An 18287-nucleotide genomic window follows, 5' to 3' on the forward strand; every position below is an offset into this window, starting at 1 on the left:
TTTTTTTGATATGTATAATTATGTAATATTTGCAATGCTACAAAAATTATTGTTTGCATCACAATTATATAAATAAATAATTTAAAAGAATATATGAAAAAAATTTAGTTACTAAAAATTAAATAATTAATTTTAGTTTTGATTAAATCAAAGATACTTACTATTGCCATCATAATTTTTAAAATTAATTAATCAATAAACATGTCTTCCTTTACTACTAATTGATATAGAATTTATAATATGCTTAAATATTGCTTGCATAATTTTTTAAATGCCAAATAATGAATCCTTTGGCATTTTCACGATTTTTTTGTTTTCCTTAATTTAAAAAGTAAACAAGCAAAGAAATTTGAATTAAAATTGTATATTTAAGTTAAACCAATTACAATTACAATGAATTGATAATAGTTACAAGATTTTAAAAATAAGACACAAATATGAAGTGCCAACATTATCTATATATATAATTTTAAAAATTAAATTTTCAATATTATAAAGAGTCTAAAGTATAAAATATAGAATTCTTATTTAAAGTTCTCTAGCAATAAGTTTCTAATTTTGATATTAGAAAAAATAAGAAGTATCTAAAGCTGACAATTAGAAGTCTCTCATAAAATTTTGAAATAATATAAAATAAGAATTTAAACCCAATCTTTAACTAATACATATAAAACTTAGATAAAATATGCAAACATTTATAAAAAAACATTACATTAAAGTTCAAATACTTTCTACATCTATATAGTCTATTAATAATATTATATTTTATTATAATTATTCCAAAAATTTGTTAAAAATATTAAGATCCAAAGAATATATATGTAATAGCAACTTATAAATGCAAGTTGTTATGTTTTACATTTATTTTTAAACTCAATAAAAAATATTATATTTCTTGCATCAAAAAGATGAATAGTTATACAAATTTTTATGAAACATTATTTTTTAAGAAGAATATGTTAGTGATCCAAGAAATTTGTTGATTTATTGCAATATAAAAAGCATTTGCCAAACTTATAATGTAAGGTATTACCTCTCAATTGCTAGGGCATACTAGTTTTTAATGTTATAAATAAATCTAATCTTATATTATTTATAATATTTTTTTTTCAAATTTAAAAAATGTCTTTCACGTCCATTATAGTTGAAAAAAGTACAAGTAACATTAAATTGTTTTAAAATTAATCAAAATGGATTAGGATGTTTTCAAATTCTTCAAAAATATATTTCTTGCTTATTTTTTTTTAAAAAATTATGAATATTTAAACCAACCATGCAAAAATAATACTAAAGAAATTTCATGCATTATATTCTCCACATTACCAGTAAAGACCATGAAACAACATAAAAATTACAAGCTAAAAAAAAATACAATGCTTATATGTTCAATCACCTCCACAATATTGTGCTTGTTCAAGATTCAAGTGCAAAAAATAAAATAAAATAAAATAAAATGAAGAAGATGACATCAAAGCAAAACTGCACTTACAAAAATGTACTACTATGGTGGAAGCAAGTTGACAAGAGACATGAAGATGGTAATGCATTCATCAACACAAGCAAGTTGACAAGAGACATGAAGATGGTAATGCATTCATCAACACAAGCAAGTTGACAAGAGACATGAAGATGATAATGCCTTCATCAACACAATGGGAACTCCATCTAAGTTTAATCCATTGCAATTAAATGACTACAATATCAAAATGGTGATGAAGTTGTCCACCTAGATTCACCTCCCCCCACAACCTGATTGGACAAATTGAGCGGTTGAGTACTTCATGTTAACATTTCTACTTGAATAATCATCCAACTGATACAACAACAACAACAACAAAATGATTAATAGTGGTAGATTATGGTTAAGTAAACAGTCCATTTCTTTTGGGTAGGACCCAGTTAACTATTAACTAAACTGCACTGATTCCTGACCAACCAACCACTTTCTAATGGCCATGAAAACGGTTGGGCAGCAGTCCATAGTCCATTCTTCTTAGTTTGCTCTTGTGTGCTGCAACTTCTCTGCTTTTCCTTTTGATTCATGCCTGACCTCCTTCATTTTCTCACAGCTCATGCTGTGCAACTGTGGTAAGGTTTTTGTGCTACTGATGATCGGGTGAATTTTTTAGGCCATGGATGGACTTGTGTGGAAGTGGGCATGCTTGACTTTGATTCATAGCTTGTGGGTTGTCTGTTTGTGAACGGTTTCATGTCTTTTATGTGGGTTGTCTTGCGATGAGTTTTTTAAGGGTAAGCTCGGGTTTGATGATGTTGAAGTTTGGGTGTAGCAATTTGTCACAATTGTCTTGGATCTTGCAAACGTGGTGAAGCAGCCAACGACTGGACTAATAGTGTCTGTGCTTGTCCTTGGTATTCGTCCAACAATTTCGTGTTCATTCAATTTCGTCGGAAATACATCATATCTTCTCACTTAGTTTTAGGTTATGGTTCACTGAGTATGTTCGTGATGCAGTTTGTTTGGGTTCAGTGGCAATTCGCAAAGTTGGTGTTCAATTTTGTCATTCGAAACTGTGTACTCCAATCTTTCGTAGTGATTGTTGTGTTTGGTGCAACTGGATAGAACTCAAGATGCAGACCTAACTTGTTTTTGGCAAGTGTTGCTTGAATTGCTGTCCGTGTGTTGGAAGGTTGCTGGTGCATTGAACAATCCTTGTTGGTCTTTTTCCAATTGTTTGTCACGAGTTGTGTTGAATGGAGAGTAAATTCTTTGCATCGAAGAAACTTAGGTTCGGAAGGTGTTGAAACAAAGTAGAAGACATTCAAAGCCACCACTAGCTGCACCGGCTACGAGTTGCAAGACGCGCTCAACCGAGGGCCAAGATGTTCTTTTGGAACACTCACAGAGAAACGGCAACTTGGGTGCAGTGCGGACTAACAACGCCATTGAGGAACGCAGGCTTAGTGAAAACAGCGAGGAAAGTCCTCAAGGTTCCCGAGCTGGATATGGCGATGACAGCAGTGTGTCCGGCAGCGTCAAACTCAGTTACTATGGAACGAAGGATCATCAACGGCATGGGCCTCGGGGCACTGGGTTGCGGGAGTGGAAAGGGGATTTTGTTGGGAAGCCAGAGAGGGAGATTGGTAAATTAGGCGCAGATGAGGTTATTAACGGTGGTGGTCTTGTAAGAATTCCCCAGTCAAAGCGTAGACAGGGAAAGGCGGACAATCGACCACCGTCCGAACCACGAACTCGAATGCCTACCATGGCGTTGGAGCGTAAACCAAAAGAATCATCTGGAAAGGCTTCTTGCGAGTCCATCGTCAAGCACAACAAGCGTGCTTTCCTGGCGCCTAGTGTACAACAGGAAGCTTCCGTAGGGTGCGAGCGCTTCTATAGACTCATGCGACTTCTCGATGAGAAAGCTATTGGTTCTAGAACCAGAGAAGAGGTAGCTGAGGGGTTGGCTGGGAAGTCCCAGCGACGGTTGGTGGAAGGGATAGACTTAGCGACTAGCGACGCTGCCTGTCTCAAACGTAGCAGAAAGAGCTCCTCACGTGATAATGGCGGCAAAGGGAAAGAAATGGCACTTCTTGCAACCATTCCACACTCGCCTCGCATGGGCAAGTTCAGGGGAAGGCATCTTTTCGGGATGCAGGAAAGTAATCCTGGCGGTGCTGATTCATCGTCATGTAAGAGTCTTTGCGCCGCTGCAAGTGACTGTTCTCCATCAACCTCTCCGAATTTCCTTCCGCTCTCCCACTACATTCAGAAGCTGAGGAGTTTTTCGCCCGATTCCCTGCTGGGGGCTTCCAATGTTGAACCGTTAATGAGTGTTAACAACGCCGTTGGAAGTGGTGCCGATCGGCATGAGCATCACGAGAAGTTCACTTGTGAGGATATCAGAGCAATGTCAGTTTCACATGATCGGGAGCACGGCGTGGGTCTCTGTTCAACGACGTCACCATGTGAATCTGCGTCCGCGGTCTTTTCACCTGCTAGTACTAACCCCTCCAGCCCAAGGGTGCTTCCTCGCTCGTCGCCCCAGCTCATGAACAACCGATTTGGATTGTCGTCGTCGTCTGCGCTATTCGCATCTCTTGCCCATCCGACAGAGCTGGGAACTTCGCAGGCGAAACTGTCGCAATCGAACTCCGACAATATTGCCTTTGGCTCGGGATTTGAGTCGAACACCATTGCCCGTCAGGACAAGTCTCACCACATGATCACCACGCTCAGTGACCAGCTCTCGTATCCTCCCTTCCTCAGTGACCTCCAGGTAATCTGCTCCTCTATTCTAGCTGCTTAAAACATACTTTTTGCAGCTGACAATTGAGGATGGACATCGACAATTTAACATATTTTGCAGGCTAAGGTGTCCTCAGAGGTGATGGACGAGACTATGAACAACGTGCAGCGAGCTCTTGGCGAGTTGAAAGGCTCAGTGCAGTGCATGAAAGTATGGTTGGATGCAGATGGACAGGGATGGCGTGAGCATCTTGATAGATTAGAGAAGGAACTTGAAAACTTGAAAGATAAATCGGATGACGAGATCATTGCGGCAAAGCACAGCCTTCGCAATGAAATGAAGGTAAAGCTGGGTGACCTCATGGCAGAGATGGAGAGAATCCGGCGCCAAGAAAGAGATGAGGTACAATTAGGCTTCAGTTTTTGTATGCTTTATTTTGTAGGCAGCTTGATACTCCTGGATGTTCTGTTGCTAGATCAGCAGGATAGTGCTGACGTAGAGTCTGCTCTTACGTTCATGTAATGACGGCAGGGTCTAATGGGTCTTACAACTCAGGTAGAGGTGATGGTGGAGGAGATGGTAGAGAAGATGCTTCAGTCACAAGTATATACCAAAAGCTCTGTAGAGATGAAGGATGAGATACATCTTTCATACCGGACGTCGTTGTTTCTAATTCAGATTCATCATTGTGAGGTTCAAGAAGCAAAGCTAAAGACTTAGTTCTGATGAAGGTAACCCAGCCTCCTATTTACCGATATTGAAACAAGATCGATACTCGGAAGAAGGTAGTGGTCTTCTCAAGCATCCTCTTGATACCAGAACGGAAAGGATGAAGTGTGTCTTGTATGGCTAACCTTTGTTTGTGGGTTAACTGCAGTCTGAAGGAGACCTCTAAGGTTCACACTCTTATGTGTACTTGTAGGTGGATTTGGAGAGTATATGAACAGGGCTAGCAAAGTTGCAAGAAGAGACGAAAGATTTGGAGCGCCAGAAGGAAGCTTTGCAAGGAGGTGGACGAGAGCGTATATTGATCACGGAGAGAGTGGAAAGTTTGTCACAGCGCTTCTTGGGCGGGTTGGAGGAAGTCAGAGAAGATGTACTGAATGTAAAATTTGAGTGTCGAGATCGTCTTCGGGAGTGTGAAAACCAATAGAATGATTTCAGAAAACAGCAACTTGAAGGCTCTGACTTGGCATCTAAACAGGTTAGAGAGAATCAGTAGTCAAAAGTTTTACGTTTAGAGTGAAAGTATTGTGATATGTTTAGTTTTCTTACGTTTTAAAATGGTCGGCTTTCAATTCATAAACGTTTCCTTTTTGCCACACATAAACATCTGGGATTGATGCGCAGTTTATGATCTTGGGTATGATATTTGACAGATGGTTCGAGACGAACTGGACCACTTCCGAGCCGAGATTGCAGAGATGGTAGACATCGAGCGCGGCCTTGTACAGCAGACACTTGAGGGGGAGAGTGAGTTAGTCGAACGGCAAGTCAAAGACTTGCTTTTTAGCAGCAAGACTGAATTAGTGAACGTGGTAAAACTTGATGTCCAGAAGTGGTTGCAGAATACTCACGAGAGAATTTTCCTCATGACCGAAGCTCTAAAGCGGGACCTTGATAACTGCAAAAACGAGCTCGGTCGGACGCAGGTACATTTGAACTTGTTTATAGTTGGTTTATATTTCAATGATTGAAACTCAAGTTTCGCTGAATAATGTGGTGTAAATCTTGAGATCTGAGAAGAGTTTAGCATATATCGAACTTACGTAACTTAATGGATCATTCTTTGTACGGAATTAAGTTTTCAGATTTTCAGAAGACTTTCAGATTTTTTTGAGCTGGTAGTTGAACTTGTTCAATCAGCATGAATCAAAGACATGGGGTGAATGATATCTTATCTGCCGTGGGGTTTGAGCAGGAAGGTGCTGAGGATCTGATGCAAATGATTTCAGCCGTTGAGATGCAGCGAGAGATGGCTACAGCTGCTGCTGCCGATGCTTCCAGGTCTGCGACTAAAGCGAGTAATGTATTAATGGATGTGTCCACAAGTATCAACAACGAGATGATGAATACCCATCTTAGGATGAAACAATTCGAGGTATATTCGTCATTTCTAGTTGAGGACAAGTTTTAGAGAATCGTTGACATGGCGACTTGAGTTAAAATTGCTCCAGTGTCTAGTCTACAATGTGGTAAGTGAATTGTTAGATTGATTGTGAGTGCAGGAGTTATTGTCAGTTGAGAAGGAAATTGTGACCTTGGCTATGTATGAAGCACGGAAGATAAGCCATGAATTACAGAAAGAGAAAGAAGACGCTCTTGTTGTTGTCAAAGAAGCACTACACAAGCAACAGGAAATGCAAGATCACTCGGAATCAGAAAGCTCCAGATTATTGACAGCCTACATGGCAATTCAAACCGAGCGTGGCACAGCATCGCAAGCTGCTTCAGATGCAACATCCTCGGCGATGAAAGCGAAGGAAACCGTGACTGAAATATTGGATACTTACCATGTGGAGATGGCTAAGGTCCGGCACACGAGTTCACAATTCCAGGTAGGATATGAATACCTATATTCATTGCTAACGATAATCATGATTGAGACTACAGCTGGATGAATCCTTGATTAAATTCTTAGTAATATTCTGAAGAGATGAGAAGTCCTAGTGGAAAAGAGTGACATAATTTAAGATGGAATTGGAATCTATATTTACTGTATATTTCTAAATGGTTTTGCAGAAGGTCCTTGAAAAGGAGAGACTTGAGCTGGAGCGTGAGCGAGAACTTGCTGCCAAGAACAGTCACATCGCGCAGGATCGTCTCAGGGAAGAATTTGAGCTTGCCATTGGTGACTGGAAACAGACATTGAATGTCGAAATTTTCAGAGCTAAGGAAGAACAGATGAACTGGAAAAGGAGATGCTGCGGCGTGGAACATATGTGCACGATCACCTAAGCCTAAAGTTGTCTCCCAAGAGCTTCTCAGCCCAGTCGGATCTGAAGAACCCCATTTCAAAGGTTTTTTTTTTTTTTTTTTTTTTTTTTTAATTTTTTTTTTAAATCCATAATCCAGCTTATCTCAATATTCTCTGCGCTTACTCCAAATTGCAGCTATTCCGTGACAGGTATAGGATTACTTGTAGAGCCCAGTATTCATGATATCAAGGGTTCACAGCTTGTTCTTCTTGGTTTCGCTGAGCTGAAGAGTGACAACAATCACTTTTGTTTTTCAAACTAAACATCTTACGTTTCACCTCAGACGGAGGAGTCAATCTCGGGTGTCGCTGCAATGGTGAAGGAAATCCAAGATTACAGAGAGCACTTCTGTAAGTAGAAGAAAAGGCGCCCGATCCTTAAGCAACAGGAGAACGACGAGAAGGAGCAGCATTGGAACGGCAGAATCAGTCAAATTAATAAGGTTAGTAGCTTTTCCTCATGAGAATGTTGCGTCTTTGAGTGACATTAATTTTAAAAAATATGCTGGTTTGCTAGAGGATACGAAGACAAAAGCTTGGGATTACAGTGTCCAGCCCATAGGCAGTGTACAGAGTGCAACCTATACACTTACCCAATGTAGCTAAATTACTGTTGTTGCAGGTTGTGCAAGTCGTAGAAAAGAGGGTGCGAGACACTTGTGGAGATTATACAGAAATGAGAAAAAAAGTTAAGAAGTGTGAAGGGGCGCACATAGGTCTGGTACACATTGTGGAGGACGTGAGGTCGACCACGAGTGAGCTTGCAAAAGCTGTTGGCAGTTGGCTACCTCGATATAAAGCTGCTGCGCGCGTTGTAAACGACCTCTTCTGCAAAGTGGAGCGCGCTGAGGAGAAATTCCAGCGCTTCAGTTGTGATGAGGGTCTCGCACGGCGTATCTCTCACATTGCCGAGTCTAAAATAGAAGGCTTGAAGGAGCATGTGTCGTCCAATGTAGTTATGGAGAACATTGGACAAGATCTGCGAGATCTTCATGAGCGCGTCGAGAACAGTGACCGCATCCACTGCCAAGTTAACTCACAATGCAACCGAATATGCCATTTGGAAACGTCGAGAGCACAAGCAATGTTGTGTAATACTAGTTCCATCTTATTGTTTGGCATGTTTCGCCGAAAATGTAGCGCTATCTGCTTGATAAAAATCATTAATTTTGCTTATTAATATGTTATGAGAAGCTGGAACTCTTGATACAATTCTACACTAAACCCCCACTGAGATGTGGATGTTCTTTTGTCCACCTCTAGGCAGTTGGAGAGATTGCATCCCGTTTGGCGGTGCTGGAACGAACCATTAATCGTGTGCCTGGTCAGCCAGTTCCCGGATTGTCCTTGAGGGTGGAGTACATGAATAGTGCCGCGGCCCGTAGACCAGGACTGGGATCGTTAAGCCAAAGTCTCGAAGCACTGGAGGAGTGCGCTTTTGCTGTCCTGCCTTTTGTTGCTTGTCTCTGTGAAACCACGTCACTTTTCAGGATGTTCCTGTCCGTGTGAAAGTGTTTGAGGCCTTGGATGATAATTCACAATCAAGCCATGTCAAGTTTTACAAAATTTATGTAGGGTGGTTACCAGCAAATATTTTAATGAATAAGAAATGAACGCAGGAAAATGGAGATTATTACCGAGCACACCGGTGCTTTGGTTGGAGGCCACGAGTCAGCGAATGACACTCGCCTGCTTGGATTGGAGAGCCGCATTGAGCACATAGCATCAGCAACATTCTCCAATCTACGGTTTGTTTTTTCACATGAATTACATCTTGGTTGCTCCATTAGTAAGCATTAGAGGTCTTTGCTCACAATTACTGGAGAATGGGGACTAATTTTGTTAAGAATGGGCAGCAGTTGCCACTCCCCGCAACCTCTGAAGAATTGTAAATTTGTAGTGTAAAAGATAGAGGTAACACTCTCCAAATTTCACATAACTGGCTGTACCTTCATGAGCCTGAATTCATTTAGGATTCATTTACCAGTACTTTCAAAACCTTCCCCGCGTGCAGACCGATGCGGATGAACCAACACTTATCCTCACCCGCAAATGTTGCTTGATAAAGGAGGATGAGAAAAACATGTAATGCCATTTAGAGACCACCATGAGAACAATTTGTGATCTAGAAAGCAGGCTCAGGTTCTGGAATGTTGGTCCCAAAAGACCAGGCTGAAGTCGAAAGCTCTTGTTCAATGTCATCTGAGCAGGACAACACTCCCAACAGGCAGAGTTGTTACCACCTCAGGGCGTCTTTAAGCGATGCGGAGATGGGTTGTAAGTTGCATGCGCAAGGAGCGTAGCTCTCTACATTACAGGCAATAACCAGGAGATCTCCTCTAGAGAGATGGCATTACAGATCGGGAAAATACCGAAATTCAGTGTTCCGTTTAGTGATGCTGAATGCTGTCCATCGATCATCCGACAAGCTGGGGAATGTGGTTGGTGTCCGATCTTAAAACAACACCACCATTGTACACAAACAGCAATCGCTTATCAAGTGTGACCTTCCTCGCCATAGCTGATGTTTCAACAATTTTTTAAGTGCTTTGAGCGGATAGGTATGTTCCATTCCACATCCCACTCACAATCTTAAAATTTATTATTGAAGTTGAGATCAAACGGTTTTGTTCAAATAATCCTATCACACTTCTAACTCGGCATGTTTTTTGTTCAGATACGACGCACACGTGTATGATCTGCATAAATGCTTCAATCACCTACTCTACTCAATTGTGCATGCCTAAGTAATTCTCGGGACCTTCCTTCTGAAGAGAAATTTACAATTGAGTAATGAATTCAGAGGAATCCGTGACGGCAGTATTGATCCCTGTGTACTTGGTTGTGAGCAGGAACTGAACGGAGAACCGTTGCGCTGAGATCCCTCCCCACTAAATATGTTCACGGTCTCCCAGAGATGTGCGTTTTGAGGACCAAAATGGGCAACACAGAGTGTACACAATAATTGTAGCTCTAGATCTATTTTATTTTGCTACTTGGATTGCCAAGTCAACAATCTTGCCATGCTAGACCTGTTACGGCCATGGGAGTGATAACGAAGTCGACTAAATGACAGTGGTCGGACTAATACTCATCGCAAGCTTCCAGCACACAGTTAGGGAATCCTGCTACTCAATACAAACACATGCTGATTCCCCACATGGGCATAGCCTTCAGTTGAGTTGCAATGATACTGTTTGGAGAGACACAAGAGTAATTAGAAGTAATGTGTGCTAAAAAAACACACACACATAGAAGTATATTGAAGTGGTTATCTCACATATACAAAGAAAATGGAAGATAAATAGTTTCTTCCCACTACATTCTAAACATTGTAGCTTTAGTATTATAGAGAGTGTTGGCTACATTTAATGCTTTCAACACTCTTCCTTGTTTGTCATAATATTTATATAACATAAAATTTACATAGAATTATGATATATATATATATATATATATTTCTTACAAGATCAACAACACTTGCCTTGTTAAAATCTTATTTAGAAAAACCTTATTGTATTTAAGGGCAAAATTATAGATAAAGGAAAAAGAGTATAACATCATTTTAAGATTTCATTAATTTTTTTATTTAAGAAAAGCAAATCATTGCATGCCAATGCCATAAGTAAGTCAACGATGGTTGCACAAAGAAAGAGCTTTGGTGAGGAGATCAACAAGGTTATTTGGAGATTCAATTTTCTTGATCTTAAGTACTTGATCAGTACCCAAGTCATGGATATAACTAAAATACTTAAAATCAATATATTTTATCCTATTGCCTTTAATGAAACCAACTTACATTTGTATAATACAAGTGCTATTGTCTTCATACAAGATAGTTGGAGAATCATTATATGAAAGTCCATAGGTTGTTTGAATGAATTTATCAATTGATTACAACCAAATACATTCCAGAGATGCTTCATGTAAGGCAATAATTTTTGTATGATTGGATGAAGTTGCAATTATAGTTTGTTTCACTAACTTCCATGATATTGTAACTCCATGTCTTAAGAGTACATAGCCTGTTTGAGATTTAGTTGTTGCAATATCAGATTTATATCCTACATCAAAATATCCAACCAATTTTGGATCTGTAGATCGTGTATAGTATAATCTCAAATCTTCAGTGTCTTTTAAATAACATAATAAATATTTGATGCCATTCCAATATTATAGTGTTGAATGTGCATTGTGTCTTACAAGAATACTAATTGCAAATGTAATATCTGATCTTGTAGATGTAGCTAAATATAAAAGTATTCCAATTATTGCAAGGTATGGATATTAATCTTTTCATATTTCATCCTCCTCTTTGCATAGATAGTATGGATCATGACCATCACGACCATGTCTAATCATTAGTGTTGATAATGGATAAGCATCAATCATATTGAATCTTTGCAAGATTCATCTAATATATGTTAGTTGGTAGAAAAAAATACTACCATCTGTGAAATGTATAATCTGAAGACTAATATAGAAAGTTATTTTTATTACTATTTTCATGTCAAACTCACAAATAAGTAACTTAGTAGCTATAATGCATACAGATCTAGTATCCACTAGATTAAGATCATCAACATATACAACAATAATTATAAAACCAATTTTATCTTGTTTGATAAATAAAGAAGGGATTAGTGGATCACTTACAAACTTATTTGTAATTAAATAATCTTGAAGATATTGATACCATATGTATCCTAATTATTTTAGACCATACAAGGCCTTGTGTAATTTAATATCATAATATTGTTCTAGAGTAAGTGCATTTGGAATTCCTGTTTCTAAATCAGGTGGAACTTTTATATAAATATGTGCAACAAGAAAACCATATAAATATATAATTATCACATCCAGAAGATATATCTCAAAAGTAACATGAATTGTCTAGTTTAGGATTTATGATTTAAGATTTAGAATTCAGTCCACGTGAGGGAATCCTACCTCCTTTTCTCTTTCTTTCTCCATCCTTCTTCTCTTCCCTTTCCTCCCTTTCTTTTCATTTTGTAGATTCGGATTGGACACATGCACTGAATGTTTATTGTTTGTTTATTGTCATGTGGAGGAAAGAGAGAGAGTTGGACTCGATACATACATTAAGTATTTGTTGCTTGTCTGTCATCATGTAGAGGTAAAAGGAGGGAAAAGAGGGGAAGGAGAAGCACTCTCCTTTGCACAATCAAACACGTAGTTGATCTTCTCTTGGCAAGAGAGTTGTAGAGAAATCTTTGAGAGGAAGCTAGAATAATCATTTTTGAAATTAAAAGCTCCATTATTGCTGTAATAAAATGTTGTCACATGACAAACTAGTACTGCTTCTTCACATGAGTGGTACTCATCGAGAAGGAGATTATACCAAGTCTTACGCACTTGTACAGAAGGAATAAATCTAATGTCGTAAAGTTAATGCTGCCATTGAATTCCTATATACCTTTTGTTTGATATAAGAATAGAAATTCTTGGAAAAATTGATTGCCACACAAAGATGGATTTTTTCTTCTAACCATGTTTGATAGTGGTAACTGAGTAACCAAAAAGTTGCAACTATGGTTTGATTAGTGCTTATCAAAGTAGGACAAGAAAATCTACAAACTTGGTCGAATAAGTCTTAAACTCAATAAAAATGATGCTATTAAGAAGATTCTTACTAAACTTGGAATAACACAAAAATAAAACATTCATTCACAAGTACCTAAAAAATAACCTTTAGCATCAATAGTCCACCTAGAATATCTACTACTACATTGATTATCGATGTTGCTCATTATCAAATAAGATAGAGTGTTGGTACATAATTGTATGCATTACTTGCAAGTAAATTCATTTTGAGATTTTGTTAAGCTCTTGTCATTTTTTAGAGATGGATGGAATTGAGCAAGCTATATGGACTATATAGATTGATATACAGATTGTTAACAATTCTTTAAAGAATATGTCTAGTAGTCATAGTATCCGGTTGTGCCAAGTCAATGAAGGTTGTGATTGTGAGTTGAGAGCTGTTAAATTAGAATATCAAAATTATGTAAAATAAAGCAAACAAAGTTTTTTGTATCTGAGTCCTACAAAAGGCCTAAAGTTCAGGGTTATATCAAACATATGAGATCAATTTTTGAAATTTATCACATTTATCTTTTGATTAAGGTTTAGTATTTTATTAAGTTTCAATATTTATAGTGATGAGACAATAGCACAATGGAAAAAATACTTCCAGTGCTGTTGGTGTAAAAAACTATACTATGATGATCAAATAGCTTATATACTGCATGCCTAATTTGAACTAAAAAAAATCCAAGTCCTTCTACTAATGCAAAATGGATATCCTATTTTCAAATTGAATCTCATTAAATATGTTATTGATGATAGTATTGAGATTGATCTCTATCTTGGATCAATTGAAAATCCCACTCTATGAAAACAATCAAACACAAAAAACATTCAATAAGCTTTGGTGATCACCACAATGTAATACTTGCAATGATTGAGTACCACCAATAAAAGAGAATTGTCTTTCAAGATCTGTTAAACAAACCTTGTATAGAACAAATCATATTTATTATTTAGTTACTAATTATTGCATTGCTAATGAGTATGAAATGAATCTATCCCTTACTCTGAGGATTTATCTTATATAAAATCTTCTCAACATGACTTGAAGACAAAAAAAAAAAAAAAAAAAAAAAAAAAGTGAGAGCCATAGTTTAAAGAAGCAAAGCTAACTCTACATTAGTTAAGCTTTATTATAAATGGATGCTTCATCCAACATATACATTGATCTTTAAGGACAGATCTGATGTTTGCAATAACAACTGTAATTAAAATATCCTACTAGCACCATTGTTAAAAGACCTCATAGTATCAATGTAAATAATAGTCTCAAAAGCATCATCCAACAGGTTAGTATTTATATTTTTTTTGCAAAAGTATGTGCATCAAGCTCTTGTACAAATAGCAAAGGCCATTCTACAATTGCTGGCTGGTGGAAAAAACTATCATGTATATATTACACACCTATTATCAATTCCTTGATAACAAGTATTCATCCAGTAGGATCACGACTTTTTTTTAAAAAAAAAGACAAGAACAATCATTTCTAAGTAGAGATAAACCAAAGATACATCTATAAGCATTTTTGCAAATAAAAATTAAAATAATTCATATACATGAAAAGACAATTCTATGAATAATAGGTTCACAAAAATAAGATCTAGAGGTTCAAAAGAGCCACTTCAAATGAGTGGAAGTTTTGAATAAAATGATTTACAACTTATTCAAAAATAAATTGAAGGTAATAAAATAATCAATTGCATCAAATCAACATGGATCTTTTAATAAAGAGTATTTAAAAAAGATACTAGTTCAATTATTTTACATCAATCAATCTAGATATTTTTAGACTCACTTATGTCCCTTTTTCTTTCCTTCTGGCTATAATGCCACTCCTTTGTGCTTTCCTATTCATCACGCTCTTGTCCCTTGTCTCTTCTTTCTTTGTCTTGTTCTCTAATTCATACCCGTTCTTATTCAACTTTATAATCCTAGACAATATCTTGAGATTCAAGAAGCCTTGACTTGGACCTCACTTTATTTCTTACTCTTATCCCTTCTTTCATCTTCAATATGATTGATAGGCTTTTCTTTATCTTTATCAAGATCATTTTTCAAATCACTATTAGCATTTGAATTTCATATTTTAACAAGATCATCTATTGATGTTTTAAAAGTTTGTCCTTTCTGTGCACCACCATCTGAGCTTATTATAATTGATACCTACTCAACAAAAATAACTTTATTTTCCATGGTTCTAATAAGTTTTTTTGCAATATATTAATCCATATTAAAAATATACCTTTTTATAAGTAATTACTTCTAAATAATATCAATACTAAGAGTGTTATCTAGTTAGTGTTGTGGAAATGCATATCTTTGATTAGATTTCAAGTTTAAGATTTAGGATTTAAGGTTTAGGAACTTAAGAGCTTAGGATTTAGGATTTAGAATTTTAAGGATTCAAGATCTAGGATTTAGGATTTTAAGGATTTAAGATTTAGAATTTAAGATTATAAGGATGTCTTATGGATTTTTGATCTTAAATATTTCACAATTTTTATATTTTTGTCAATTTTGAAATTTTTCTAAGGCATATATTGTTACAAAGACCTATACAAATGCTTTTATTTCTTAAAATTATGTGTTTAATTTTTTTAAATTTAGGATTTGAAGATCCTAATTAGGGGTCTAGATTTGAGATTTGTTAGGATTTGAGATCTGTATATAGAGTTGATAGAGATGTACCTTGATTTTTTTGTCTAGAATATTATTCTTTTCTAGTTTCACCATCTTGTCTAATTCGGATCTTCTCTTTGGACTTGCTACCTTGATCTTGCATTTGACTTTATCTTTGCTTTTGAAAACAATATCTCTTCTTATAATTCTACTAGTCCATTCACTCTAATGACATGCTATATTATGTTGTTTATATTCAAGCCCTATCCACATCCTTGCATGCTTGCATACTTCACTCAATACACCTGTTTGCTTGTACAAGTTATAAAGTAAATCAATGTGAGGCAATGGAAATGAAGGTCTATAAAATTGGATGCTATATATAGAGAGAGAGTGTGTGAGAGTACCTTTACAATAGAAATGAGGAGGACTTTCACTACAACAATGACGAGATCCTCTTCTTTTTTACGAGAAAATCTTACAATCAAGTAGCATGGTGTTACTTCTTTGTCTGCATGCCACACACATTCAACCTACAATCTAACCACATCCATGTTTTTCAACATACATTGACTCATATATCCACAAACAGACATAATTCCATAACTTCACACTTCAAACCTATATGCATATCAGATTCAACCTCTACTATATATATATATTGAGCAATTGATAGGGCATATATAAGATAGCATATAAGAAATAAAATTTAGGCAAAATGCAACCTCTAAGGGCAAGAAGTCGAGGATAGAGGTAGAAACAAAAACAAGACAAAGGATGGAGGGAAGAAACTTAGACGGAGAGTGATTCTTGAAGACAATCAGTTGAGACCAGAGATAGAAACAGAAGCAATATGGAAGAAGGAAGGGTTGTACAAAGCACAAGCCTCTCGAGAAAAGCCACAAGTAACATGACAAGCAGATGTTCATCTATATTTGTACAAGTATGCTTGGACATAGGTTTAGTGTTATGAATCCATGATTGAAGAATATATGGATTCATAATTAATGTCAAATTATTGGATAAATCCTTTCGCAACAAGACAAGCTTTATAACAAGTTATTTGATTCTTAGCATCTTGCTTATATGTTAATATCATCTTATATTCCATAGGATGAAAAGTAAGAGTGTCCATAATTAGACCAAAGACTTTTTTTTTTATGCAAAAAAACATATTCTTTTTTAGTTGTAGTTTTTCATTTTAATCAATTTGAGCAATACATTGCTTCTTCGATAGTTTGAGGTTCAAAATAATTTTTCTCATAAGAAAGAGCTTATACAATTATAAATACAAATGATTCATCTTTTATAATAGATGGTCTATTCGAAATATTATTTATAGCACAATATGGAATAGATAATTTTGTATTCAACTTGGTTTTATTCATCTTAATTTCAGGATTTTTTTATTGCATAATGAAGGTATAATTTGCATTGACATATCATTATTAATTGATAGTTCCATAGGTTTAGTAGGAACTTCTATAGAAACAGTACCAAAATCACTACATGTTATAGCTTTTTTCTTTTGTGGTTGTTTATCTAATCCATGAGTCTTTTTAGTTTTTGATGTTTTAATTTGAGATACATTAATTAGTAGTATTATGATTTGAATAAGTTTATTTTCAGCCTCATTAATTAGAATTCTTTTAATCCAAGGTACATCATTGAAGCCATTAGGTGTTTCATTTGCAATCCATTTTAGATACAAAATCATAACAACTTCAATTTCAACCAAAGATGTTCTAAGATTAGGATTCATTGTAAACATTTTTGGTGCTCCAAATATAAGTACTATATTTCCTTGTTGATTAAATATTTTTCCTTGAAGAGATGGAAATACGTTCTCTTCAAAATATCAATTTTAAAAAAGTGCACATAATAATATGTCAATTAATGGATCAATAATATTAATAATGCTTGATGAATCAAAACCAACATATATTCTCTTTCATCAATAAATTCCAATGGTACGTTGTTTAAGTTCTAATATTGGAATCCAAATACTACAATCAAACATTCGTAGATGAGATATCTTTAGAATACAACTTGAAATGAGCTCTTGTGGTATAGTAATTTTGAGAGAAGAAAGACAGAGGCATATTAATGCTACAGCATGCAAAAGTACATAATCTCTATATAGATGCAAATAAATTTGCTTGAAGAAGGACTAGCTGAGTTGTAATAGGATATAGATAAGATATTTGTATTATTGATACATGGGGATAAATAGTTGAAACTATGCTGAAGAAGTTATAGAAGTTTCTAAAATTGGGACTATATTAGTAAACCATATAAGATTTACTGTGGAACATTCTAGAGATAGCTTAGAATAGTTATTTAGGTAAGATTCACCATGAAACCTTCTAGAAGGAATTTAAGGCAATTATCTATCATCTAAAAATGTTCTAAAAAGTCTAAGATAATAGAATAAAGTATAAATAAGATTAATTAGGGCCTTTGAGGTATTTAGCCAAGTATGGCTTTGAACCTTCTATCTTAATAAAATTTGGTTTTATATTTTCTTATTCAATTTTATTTTATTCTATTTTTATTTATACAATTTTATCCTTTGTGTCCTATTTTGTTTAGTTCTATTCAATTTTATTTTTTTCCATTTTGTCTTGCTTTGTGATAAGATTTTATATTGCTATGGACTTGAAGAGTTTTAGACATTCATGATAGATTGGTCTTATTTCATTGATATTAGAGCGAGTGTTAGATTATTCTTTAGTAGTGTATTGATATCCATCATTTAGTTTGAAGCTAATTATTATAGTCACATTAAATACTATATTGAGGCCATCACAATCTATTCCTAAAAAGTTGATCAAAAAGTGAAAAAGCATTACAATAGTAGAATTTAGCAAGAA

General features: G+C 35.6%; 3 protein-coding genes across 13 annotated transcripts; all 3 read left to right on the top strand.

The window, feature by feature from the left end:
- The first annotated feature begins 1970 nt into the window (after positions 1–1970).
- Positions 1971–5271, top strand: LOC112287555 (uncharacterized). 10 transcript variants are annotated; one of them, XR_002971330.3, is made up of 4 exons: positions 1971–4238; positions 4329–4610; positions 4740–4993; positions 5131–5271. XR_002971330.3 is itself a non-coding variant. In XM_024530637.3 (4 exons), the coding sequence occupies exons 1-3, from the start codon at positions 3216–3218 to the stop codon at positions 4926–4928; spliced, it is 1494 nt and encodes a 497-aa protein (XP_024386405.1). In that variant the 5' UTR covers positions 1971–3215; the 3' UTR covers positions 4929–4939; positions 5131–5271. The 10 variants fall into 10 exon arrangements, 5 of the variants coding, with proteins under 5 accessions (XP_024386405.1, XP_024386409.1, XP_024386407.1 ...); XR_002971332.3 differs by having other exon boundaries at positions 4764–4993; XR_002971333.3 differs by having other exon boundaries at positions 4887–4993.
- On the top strand, positions 5270–8361 carry LOC112287557 (uncharacterized). 2 transcript variants are annotated; one of them, XM_024530644.3, is made up of 7 exons: positions 5270–5412; positions 5588–5860; positions 6130–6309; positions 6437–6766; positions 6951–7228; positions 7470–7628; positions 7808–8361. In XM_024530644.3, the coding sequence occupies exons 2-5, from the start codon at positions 5588–5590 to the stop codon at positions 7164–7166; spliced, it is 999 nt and encodes a 332-aa protein (XP_024386412.1). In that variant the 5' UTR covers positions 5270–5412; the 3' UTR covers positions 7167–7228; positions 7470–7628; positions 7808–8361. The 2 variants fall into 2 exon arrangements, with proteins under 2 accessions (XP_024386412.1, XP_024386413.1); XM_024530645.3 differs by having other exon boundaries at positions 6954–7228.
- Positions 8131–10617, top strand: LOC112287558 (uncharacterized). Its single transcript, XM_073536753.2, has 6 exons — positions 8131–8271; positions 8449–8615; positions 8805–8933; positions 9396–9746; positions 9863–9932; positions 10038–10617. Exons 1-4 carry the CDS (start codon positions 8227–8229, stop codon positions 9442–9444), a joined length of 390 nt encoding a protein of 129 aa, XP_073392854.1. The 5' UTR covers positions 8131–8226; the 3' UTR covers positions 9445–9746; positions 9863–9932; positions 10038–10617.
- Positions 10618–18287: the final 7670 nt, after the last annotated feature.

The sequence above is a fragment of the Physcomitrium patens genome, chromosome 10 (genome assembly GCF_059467195.1).
Source record: "Physcomitrium patens ecotype Gransden chromosome 10, ASM5946719v1, whole genome shotgun sequence".
Taxonomy (NCBI): Eukaryota; Viridiplantae; Streptophyta; class Bryopsida; order Funariales; family Funariaceae; genus Physcomitrium; species Physcomitrium patens.

What these genes read in the sequence shown, in the direction of transcription:
- LOC112287555 (XM_024530637.3), top strand. Translation starts at nt 3,216, where the DNA reads ATGCCTACCATGGCGTTGGAGCGTAAACCAAAAGAATCATCTGGAAAG. An exon ending in CCTTCCTCAGTGACCTCCAG is followed by an intron (nt 4,239 to 4,328) that starts GTAATCTGCTCC and finishes CATATTTTGCAG; the next exon opens with GCTAAGGTGTCCTCAGAGGT. An exon ending in GGCGCCAAGAAAGAGATGAG is followed by an intron (nt 4,611 to 4,739) that starts GTACAATTAGGC and finishes TAATGACGGCAG; the next exon opens with GGTCTAATGGGTCTTACAAC.
- LOC112287557 (XM_024530644.3), top strand. Translation starts at nt 5,588, where the DNA reads ATGGTTCGAGACGAACTGGACCACTTCCGAGCCGAGATTGCAGAGATG. An exon ending in ACGAGCTCGGTCGGACGCAG is followed by an intron (nt 5,861 to 6,129) that starts GTACATTTGAAC and finishes GGGTTTGAGCAG; the next exon opens with GAAGGTGCTGAGGATCTGAT. An exon ending in TTAGGATGAAACAATTCGAG is followed by an intron (nt 6,310 to 6,436) that starts GTATATTCGTCA and finishes TTGTGAGTGCAG; the next exon opens with GAGTTATTGTCAGTTGAGAA.
- LOC112287558 (XM_073536753.2), top strand. Translation starts at nt 8,227, where the DNA reads ATGCAACCGAATATGCCATTTGGAAACGTCGAGAGCACAAGCAAT. An exon ending in ACGTCGAGAGCACAAGCAAT is followed by an intron (nt 8,272 to 8,448) that starts GTTGTGTAATAC and finishes GTCCACCTCTAG; the next exon opens with GCAGTTGGAGAGATTGCATC. An exon ending in AGTCTCGAAGCACTGGAGGA is followed by an intron (nt 8,616 to 8,804) that starts GTGCGCTTTTGC and finishes AAATGAACGCAG; the next exon opens with GAAAATGGAGATTATTACCG.